Raw genomic sequence first — 9835 nt, forward strand, 5'->3', positions numbered from 1 at the left:
TGTCGCATTTTCATTCACGTTTAGCCTTTGAGCAACACTCCCCTGTCTCCTTCGAAAGAGGCCTCCTCCCACTGGTGATGCGAGGGGAGGCTTGGGTGCTAGTTTGACGGGTAGTGTTGTTTTCATATACTGAGGGCTGATATCTGAGTCTGCAGGATGAGAGGAAGAGAGAGAGAGATAGGGAGAGGGAGAAGCAGAGAAAACATAAGCGGTGTGCAGACAAAGGTGTCCAGTGCCATGTTCCCATGGAAACTGCCCTGCGTTTGGAACAGCTATTTATGGGGCTGATGTGACATGTTGCAAAGCGACGCTGCCATCTGGAAACCATGGAAACCACAGAGCATCACTGCCTAGGTCTTGGCAATGTTCCGTTAGATTTGCTATTAAAAAAAAGACAATTAAAAACGTAAATGGAAATCCAGATGAAATAAACACGTAGGCTATAAAGTCACATTTAAAACTGAAAGGTGTGATATGTAGGTAGACAAGTAGGCTACAGGAAATGTTAAGATATAATTTCCGGTATTTACTGATTTTGAATCAGTGTCAAACTGTGTATGTGTGTACTGCACCCTGTGACAAACAAACCGTGTTTAAAGCAATCCAAGTATCTCTGTGCATCATCCGCTGGCAGTAATCTGATCTGATAGCCTCATAATCTCATTGCTGTGTATTTAACCTCCACCAACCCTGACAATCATGCTGGGATGAGATGCAGGCCAGCAGCCTGGTCTCTGATGCAGCCAGCAGCCTGGTCTCTGATGCAGCCAGCAGCCTGGTCTCTGATGCAGCCAGCAGCCTGGTCTCTGATGCAGGCCAGCAGCCTGGTCTCTGATGCAGGCCAGCAGCCTGGTCTCTGATGCAGGCCAGCAGCCTGGTCTCTGATGCAGCCAGCAGCCTGGTCTCTGATGCAGCCTGGTCTCTGATGCAGCCAGCAGCCTGGTCTCTGATGCAGCCAGCAGCCTGGTCTCTGATGCAGCCAGCAGCCTGGTCTCTGATGCAGCCTGGTCTCTGATGCAGGCCAGCAGCCTGGTCTCTGATGCAGGCCAGCAGCCTGGTCTCTGATGCAGCCAGCAGCCTGGTCTCTGATGCAGGCCAGCAGCCTGGTCTCTGATGCAGCCAGCAGCCTGGTCTCTGATGCAGCCAGCAGCCTGGTCTCTGATGCAGCTTGGTCTCTGATGCAGGCCAGCAGCCTGGTCTCTGATGCAGCCTGGTCTCTGATGCAGCCTGGTCTCTGATGCAGCCTGGTCTCTGATGCAGGCCAGCAGCCTGGTCTCTGATGCAGCCTGGTCTCTGATGCAGGCCAGCAGCCTGGTCTCTGATGCAGCCTGGTCTCTGATGCAGGCCAGCAGCCTGGTCTCTGATGCAGCCAGCAGCCTGGTCTCTGATGCAGCCAGCAGCCTGGTCTCTGATGCAGCCAGCAGCCTGGTCTCTGATGCAGGCCAGCAGCCTGGTCTCTGATGCAGCTTGGTCTCTGATGCAGCCTGGTCTCTGATGCAGGCCAGCAGCCTGGTCTCTGATGCAGCCTGGTCTCTGATGCAGCCTGGTCTCTGATGCAGGCCAGCAGCCTGGTCTCTGATGCAGCCTGGTCTCTGATGCAGGCCAGCAGCCTGGTCTCTGATGCAGCCAGCAGCCTGGTCTCTGATGCAGCCTGGTCTCTGATGCAGCCAGCAGCCTGGTCTCTGATGCAGCCAGCAGCCTGGTCTCTGATGCAGCCTGGTCTCTGATGCAGCCTGGTCTCTGATGCAGCCTGGTCTCTGATGCAGCCTGGTCTCTGATGCAGGCCAGCAGCCTGGTCTCTGATGCAGCCTGGTCTCTGATGCAGGCTGCTGAACCCGGGATGTGTCATTGACACATTAAGATAAAAATGAGCTTCATATTAAGAGAACATATTAGTTTGGCTAAGTTAGGTCAGTTTTTGTTTGGGATCGAGTTAGGGAGGATTGTGACCCAAACTGTGATAAGGCACATCCCTCTAAACATTTAAACACAAAATACATGAAAGAAAACTATGTTAAACCACATCTCAGCTGGGTAATACATGTCTTTATTTTTTTTACAATGTATTTACATTTGTTCTTTAATAACATATGATAAATAAGGATAAATGTATCCACAAATTACAGAGAAAGAAAGAATGACAGTGCGTGCAGAGCATCCGTAACCCCTGGCAACGCACTTTCCACACAATGGAAATAATATTGGTGACTCCTGACAGCCTCTCCTCCCAAGGCTATCTGTCTGAACGCCATCATCAGCTGTGAATGGGATCTCTGTCAGCCAGGCAGGGTTAAGGGTCATCTGTGGTGAAAAGACTGTGACTGAACATGAAGGAGATGGGGGCAGGGGGGCAGGGAGGGGGGCAGGGAGGGAGGGGGGCAGGGAGGAGGGGGGAGGGAGGGGGGCAGGGAGGGAGGGGGGCAGGGAGGAGGGGGGAGGGAGGAGAGAGGGAGGGAGGGGGGCAGGGAGGGAGGGAGGGGGGCAGGGAGGAGAGAGGGAGGGAGGGCGGCAGGGAGGAGAGAGGGAGGGAGGGGGGCAGGGAGGGAGGGGGGCAGGGAGGAGAGAGGGAGGGAGGCAGGGAGGGAGGGGGGCAGGGAGGAGAGAGGGAGGGAGGGGGGCAGGGAGGGGGGCAGGGAGGGAGGGGGGCAGGGAGGAGAGAGGGAGGGGGGCAGGGAGGGGGGCAGGGAGGGAGGGAGGGGGGCAGGGAGGGAGGGAGGGGGGCAGGGAGGAGGGGGGAGGGGGGCAGGGAGGAGAGAGGGAGGGAGGGGGGCAGGGAGGGGGGCAGGGAGGAGGGGGGAGGGAGGGGGGTAGGGAGGGGGGCAGGGAGGGAGGGAGGGGGGCAGGGAGGGAGGGGGGCAGGGGGGCAGGGAGGAGGGGGGAGGGAGGGGGGCAGGGAGGAGAGAGGGAGGGGGGCAGGGAGGGGGGCAGGGAGGGAGGGGGGCAGGGAGGAGAGAGGGAGGGAGGGGGGCAGGGAGGAGAGAGGGAGGGAGGGAGGGGGGCAGGGAGGAGAGAGGGAGGGGGGCAGGGAGGGGGGCAGGGAGGGAGGGGGGCAGGGAGGAGAGAGGGAGGGAGGGGGGCAGGGAGGGAGGGGGGCAGGGAGGGAGGGAGGGGGGCAGGGAGGGAGGGAGGGGGGCAGGGAGGAGGGGGGAGGGAGGAGGGGGGAGGGAGGGGGGCAGGGAGGAGAGAGGGAGGGAGGGGGGCAGGGAGGGGGGCAGGGAGGGAGGGAGGGGGGCAGGGAGGGAGGGAGGGAGGGAAGGAGGGGAAAGATACAGTGATAGGAGAGTCAGAGAGCTTCCTTTATCTGTCCTCCAAGCTGATCGCCTCCACACTGGACACGAGATGTTCCTCTGAAGCAGGTTCTCCAGCCTGGCCTCCACGCTTAAGACGAGATGTTCCCCAGAGCTTAACGAGCCCATAACGACACTGACATGTTTTACCGTGAGATTAACGTGGTGGAAGTAATCATGCATGTCATGTTTCCATGGGAATGTCAGAGCAGCGTGTGTTGTTCACAACGTTGAGGCTGTGTCCAACTGCTGTTAGAACATCTGGTGTATCGGAACCGACAGGACGCTTAACAGGACGATCAGCGTTGTCTTCGATCAGAGAACGACAGATATGTGGAGCGCTCGTATCGATGGCAGATATCAGATTAGATCACAGTCAGATACATTAATACATGAAAGTTTTAGATCAGTTAGATATATTATATGGTTCTCTAGTTACAATCTCAGCAGATTTCTGTGGTACTGAACAGACAACAGTCAGAGAGCAAGCTTTCAGCAGATTACTCAGATAAAGGTGAACCCAAGAGAGCAAGGTTACAGCAGGTAAAAGTGAACCCACACTTGTGTTGTGTTGGCTTTCAGACTTGCCCGTTTGGTTTCCAGGTCAAAGGTGAGTAACATGTGTAGATGATGAGTATAGACAGAGCTGGGAGGGTCTGGGGTCCAGAGAGGAGACAGGTAGATGGGGTCAGGAGTGGGGTAGGTGAGACAGGTAGATGGGGTCAGGAGTGGGGTAGGTGAGACAGGTAGATGGGGTCAGGAGTGGGGTAGGTGAGACAGGTAGATGGGGTCAGGAGTGGGGTAGGTGAGACAGGTAGATGGGGTCAGGAGTGGGGTAGGTGAGACAGGTAGATGGGGTCAGGAGTGGGGTAGGTGAGACAGGTAGATGGGGTCAGGAGTGGGGTAGGTGAGACAGGTAGATGGGGTCAGGAGTGGGGTAGGTGAGACAGGTCCACTTCCAGGTGGTAGATGAGGGAGAACTCCTCCGCCAGCAGCTGGTGAAGACTCACGGAGTCGTGAGAGTATATCCACCGCTCACCTGTCCAGTCATAACGCTTCGGCCCACTGGAGAGAGGAGGAGACGAGAGGGGGAGGAGGAGGAGACGAGAGGGGGGGGGGGGGGGGGGAGGAGGAGGGGAGGAGGAGAGGAGACGAGAGGGGGAGGAGGAGGAGGGGAGGAGACGAGAGGGGGAGGAGGAGGAGAGGAGACGAGGAGGAGCAGGGGGAGGATGGTGGGAGGAGAAGAGAGACAAGAACATAGGATTAAGACTAGTCAGGAGATGTTTAAAAGATGGGATACTGGGAAACTTGTAAGTCACAGGAAGGAGAGGGGAAGAGCTATATCTGGAGGGGGAGGAGTTCTACCTGAAGGGGGAGGAGTTCTACCTGAAGGGGGAGGGGTTATACCTGGAAGGGGAGGAGAGCCAGATCTGTTTGTTGGGGGTTTGCTTGTTGATGACGTAGGTCCCATGCTCCCCTCCAAGCATCACAGTCAGAACGCCACTCTGCCAGGGACAGGATCATGCTGTTACTATATTACACACACTGTCAAACACACTGTCAAACTATTATTACTCTAACGCACTAATGACATACCCATCAACTAATATTAGCGTGAGCACCATGTCATTCTGTAGTTGCGATATGATCGCTGTACACAGCGTGGTCGGTGAACCATAAAGATTAAATCGGTCTCTTTATTTTATTATTCAAGCTGATTATTTCCTGCTAACAGAGCTGTCAACATAGAGCTCCATATCTTATATGGCCAGCAACATGGAAGCTTTTTTACATTTATTTTTAATGTGCATGTGCATGTGTGTGTGTGTGTGTGTGTGTGCAAGTGTGGTTTATGGTCTCATATGTTCCTCTCAGTTGAAAGGGGGTCAGCTGTCAGCTGCCAAGTCAGGAACATCGTCCAATCAGTCAGCACCAGCGACCACACCCGCTGTCCAATGAGTGATTTAACAAATTGCAGCTTTATTAATCACCTCCCCAGATGCTGCAGAGGAGACCTTGCAGGAGGAAGTGAAGGAGGGAGACAGATATCTTGAAATGATATAAATCTTTCCACTGCGTTTATCCCAGAGGAAATCCAATAGTGGAGTATGACTCACACTTAGACACACATACACACACACACACACACACTCTCTCATCAAAGCAGGCTGATAGGCAGGCAGTCCAGAGTGTGACGTTAATCTGCCCAGGGTGGAGAAGGGGAGGGGGGTGTCACCCACACAACCAGTCACCCAGACAACCAGTCAGAGGGTCCGTCACCCAGACAACCAGTCAGACGGTCCGTCACCCAGACAACCAAGTCCCCTCACTGTCCCCATATGAAGCTGCTGACAGCCTGAGGAAATAAAGACATAACACACACACGTTAAATTAACCTGATAGGTTAATTTAACGAGGACCCAACCTATTAAAGTATTCTGCACGTTTAATTGCCAATGTTGTCATCAGTTCTATTAACCCAACACGTTTATGACGCTGAGCTACAAGGCCTGGTTAGGTCATTTAAAGACACTTCGCTCAAGGACAAAAACATTCAGCAAGCCTATAAACCCAGGAAAGGAGGCAGGGGGGAAAGATAGTAGAACCCCCCCCACACACACGCACACGCACCCACAACATAGGAGCTACAAAATAGACTGATGCTGTGTTAGCAGATTGCTGGAGTCAATCTTCGTCTGAGTGGCTTCATAAATTCTGAAGGAGCTTTCAGCCAAACAAGTCACCAAGCAAACAACAACAACAGGATTCAGCAGGAGAGGAAAGGGGGGGCGAGGAGAGCAGGAGAAGAGAGAAGGAGAGAGGGGGAGAGAGACCCCCTCTGATGTACCAACCCAGAGCAGGCCATGGAGACACCTGGGGCCTAACCTCACCCCTAACCTAACCTGAAGTAGGACTGTGTGATGGGGAGCTACAGGGGGGTGGAGGTGGGGTGTTGCAGGACTGTGATGGGGAGCTACAGGGGGGTGGAGGTGGGGTGTTGGAGGACTGTGCTGGGGAGCTACAGAGGGGTGTTGCAGTAGTCAGATTGCTCCAGTCCCATCTGGTCTGCAGCTTGGCTGAGAAACGGTTCACCACCAACAGAGGAGCCTAATTGCATCTGCTGAACTGGGCCAGGAATCAATACTGCACTGGGCCGGACAACAAACACCAGACTGCATATACAGCCTGTTTGTAGAGGGGAAAGATAGTGACACGCTCTCTCTCCCCCTCCATCACCATGCCTCTCCCTCCCTCACTCACACCAGTTCCCCCTACAGCTCCGCTCCACACACCCAATGACAACTGCCTATCAATGTGTTGGAGACCCGAGGCTTGTCACTCATTAGAGGACGCAACACACTGATTATGTCATCAGATGACGTTTGCCCTAAAGAAGTCATTAGGCCCTGATGCCCTGATTCACTGTTCACATTCAAATGTAGGCCATTATCTGGCAATCACTTCACATCAGAAATTACTATGAATAAATCATGTAGATTATGGCTTCCAACAGAATCTGCTTGATATTTCTCAGAAGACATGATACTAAAAACATGTTAAGATAAGAGCATCTGCTAAAATGACTAAATGTTAAATTAGAAGGACAATAAATGTTTTTGCAAGGTGGGTTCTGAGCTCCACTTAGTGGACATTTGTTGTCATTGCAGTGATTTACATTTATGCATTTAGCAGACGCTTTTATCCAAAGCGACTTCTTAGAGAGAGCTTTACAAAAAAGCATAGGTCACTGATCATGACAGATTTATGACAGACGCACCTGCTTCATATCAATGTTTTTTAGCCTCAACATTGCTGCATGGCAACCATGCACATACTGCTTGGCAACCCTGCACATACTGCATGGCAACCCTGCACATACAGCATGGCAACCCTGCACATACTGCATGGCAACCCTGCACATACTGCATGGCAACCATGCACATACTGGAGTTGGTGTCATCCCTCCTGTCGTTAAGCAAAACACCCTTTTCAATATCTTGAACCATACCTTAAAATACAAACCTCGAACTACATGTTCAGACGCACACAGTATAATTTACACCAGGATACACGCTACTTACAGAGAACACAACGTCGAACTCCGAGCCTGTGAGCGGTTTGTCACCCAGATCCTCAAAGTAGTCTGCTAGCGCGTCCAACGTCTCGTCAGCCAGTTTCTCATACTGCGCCTCACTTAAATCACTGTCGGAACACGGAGCATTGTGACTGTCCAGAGATAGTGCTACTGTACACGGAGAGTAAATATCAACGAAACTAATGTAGCTGTCGAAAACTGAACGCACTTAACTGAAAAGTTGTATAATACTACCTGGTGTGCACAGCCTCCGCCTTTGTCAGACCTGTGGTGTGTATATCCCGCCTTCGCTCACCTCTGACCAGTCTGGTATCAAACACCTAAAAGAAGACAGGGAAATTCATCAGGAAGGCAGCACTATAGTAAAATAAATTGTTGAAGACAGAATGATCAAGTTATTTGTTATAGATATAACTTATTTAAGCTAGCTGTCTGAACATGTTCATGGTTGTAGTGCTGCAAGTGTTACCTCTAGGGAGAGCAGGTCGCTAGACGGTACCACCGTTGTGTCTGCGAGACGGGTCCACAGTTGCTGAAAGTTGGGAGAGATGGTAGTTAGCTTGCTGGATAATGATAGCAACAAGCTATGCTAACTAGCGAGCAGAAGTTGTGAAGCTTGGTTCAGGTTTCACGGTGCAATTATACCTGAGTTGACAGACACCTGGTCCCTGGTACAGACATCGTTTTCTGAGGTGTTCTAGTTTGACTTCGCCGGTGGCGAAAAAGGTGATGAAAACATAGTCTTTTACTTGCCAACCTTAGCATATTCCTGTCAGGGGCAAGCACATCCAGTTAAAGTGATTACGTCTGTCCGTGAATCGACTCCTCGCGGCTGTTCAGAGGAGCACGCGCTACCGCCACCTATCGCTGTGGCGTGACGGTTTGATTCAGGATATCGTGCTGTCACGCGCAATGTAATGGATCTAACACCAGAGGTCGCACGGACACAGAAATATCTGTCCGGTCTGAACTCAGTAGTTAAAGGCACCAGGTCCATTTTCTCTTTTCAAAGTTGAATTGACAAAGATTGGACTGAGGATAAAGATGTAATGTGGAACGTCACGTGGCGTCCCGAGGATCACCTAGTAGAATGCGTACCGCTCAGCCTAGGGCCTTACCGCAGCAGCAAGGGTTCGATACCAGCCTGGACTCTGTGCTTCACCCTCAGCCTAGGGCCTTACCACAGCAGCAAGGGTTCGATACCAGCCTGGACTCTGTGCTTCACCCTCAGCCTAGGGCCTTACCACAGCAGCAAGGGTTCGATACCAGCCTGGACTCTGTGCTTCACCCTCAGCCTAGGGCCTTACCACAGCAGCAAGGGTTCGATACCAGCCTGGACTCTGTGCTTCACCCTCAGCCTAGGGCCTTACCACAGCAGCAAGGGTTCGATACCAGCCTGGACTCTTTGCTTCACTACTGAGGCCTCTTATGACCAGGACCTGGATGGACTGGTTGAAGCCTGATGAAGGAATGAATGAACTGCTAATTCAGTTCCCTGTGACAATTTATGTAAAGTATGCAGTCATCTTATCTATACTGTGAAAGAAGGGCAGAGAAGTGTGGTGGAGGCCAGACTCCAACACCGTTTATCCCAGCCCCCCTCTCTCTGACCTGTTGCTTAGCGACACACGTCACCACAGGTATTAAACCATGAATATTCAGGAACTTTCCGCTGCCGTCCTGCAGAGGGATCAGCCAATTGGTAGTCCCGGAGCTGGTGAGATGTGATGAGCTCTAACCTGATTGGCTGTCCTCTCCTCTGGTGAGGGGAGTCCATTGTGACATCAGGGTGGATCTCTGCTGCTGGATTGACCAACCTCAGCTGGGATTCAGGGTCAAGGAGAGAAAGTTACGGCTTTCTAATCATGTTGGTGTGACTGGCTCAGTCCTGTTCTGTGTGTAATAGAGAGAGATACAGGCCTCAGTCCTGTTCTGTGTGTAAGAGACAGAGATACAGGCCTCAGTCCTGTTCTGTGTGTAAGAGAGAGAGATACAGGCCTCAGTCCTGTTCTGTGTGTAAGAGTGAGAGATACAGGCCTCAGTCCTGTTCTGTGTGTAAGAGTGAGAGATACAGGCCTCAGTCCTGTTCTGTGTGTAAGAGTGAGAGATACAGGCCTCAGTCCTGTTCTGTGTGTAAGAGTGAGAGATACAGGCCTCAGTCCTGTTCTGTGTGTAAGAGTGAGAGATACAGGCCTCAGTCCTGTTCTGTGTGTAAGAGTGAGAGATACAGGCCTCAGTCCTGTTCTGTGTGTAAGAGTGAGAGATACAGGCCTCAGTCCTGTTCTGTGTGTAAGAGAGAGAGATACAGGCCTCAGTCCTGTTCTGTGTGTAAGAGAGAGAGATACAGGCCTCAGTCCTGTTCTGTCTGTAAGAGAGAGAAATACATGCCTCAGTCCTGTTCTGTGTGTAAGAGACAGAGATACAGGCCTAAGTCCTGTTCTGTCTGTAAGAG

The 9835-nt window shown here is 52.3% G+C and overlaps 1 protein-coding gene across 2 annotated transcripts; it reads right to left on the reverse strand.

Moving 5' to 3' along the window:
- Positions 1–2029: 2029 nt before the first annotated feature.
- Positions 2030–8196, reverse strand: fxn (frataxin). 2 transcript variants are annotated; one of them, XR_006956329.1, is made up of 7 exons: positions 8029–8196; positions 7853–7915; positions 7618–7703; positions 7370–7490; positions 4695–4792; positions 3271–4352; positions 2030–2273 (listed from the first exon to the last, which is right to left on the reverse strand). XR_006956329.1 is itself a non-coding variant. In XM_047023194.1 (6 exons), the coding sequence occupies exons 1-6, from the start codon at positions 8146–8148 to the stop codon at positions 4214–4216; spliced, it is 627 nt and encodes a 208-aa protein (XP_046879150.1). In that variant the 5' UTR covers positions 8149–8196; the 3' UTR covers positions 3207–4213. The 2 variants fall into 2 exon arrangements, 1 of the variants encoding a protein (XP_046879150.1); XM_047023194.1 differs by lacking the exon at positions 2030–2273 and having other exon boundaries at positions 3207–4352.
- Between the last annotated feature and the right edge of the window lie 1639 nt (positions 8197–9835).

This window comes from Hypomesus transpacificus, chromosome 7, assembly GCF_021917145.1.
Source record: "Hypomesus transpacificus isolate Combined female chromosome 7, fHypTra1, whole genome shotgun sequence".
In the NCBI taxonomy this organism is placed as follows: Eukaryota; Metazoa; Chordata; class Actinopteri; order Osmeriformes; family Osmeridae; genus Hypomesus; species Hypomesus transpacificus.

Coding starts and splice junctions, on each gene's coding strand:
- fxn (XM_047023194.1), bottom strand. CDS start 8,148: ATGCTAAGGTTGGCAAGTAAAAGACTATGTTTTCATCACCTTTTTCGC. Junction 7,491..7,617: donor GCGGAGGCTGTGCACACCAG/GTAGTATTATAC, acceptor GTGTTCCGACAG/TGATTTAAGTGAGGCGCAGT. Junction 4,793..7,369: donor AGTTCGACGTTGTGTTCTCT/GTAAGTAGCGTG, acceptor TGTCCCTGGCAG/AGTGGCGTTCTGACTGTGAT.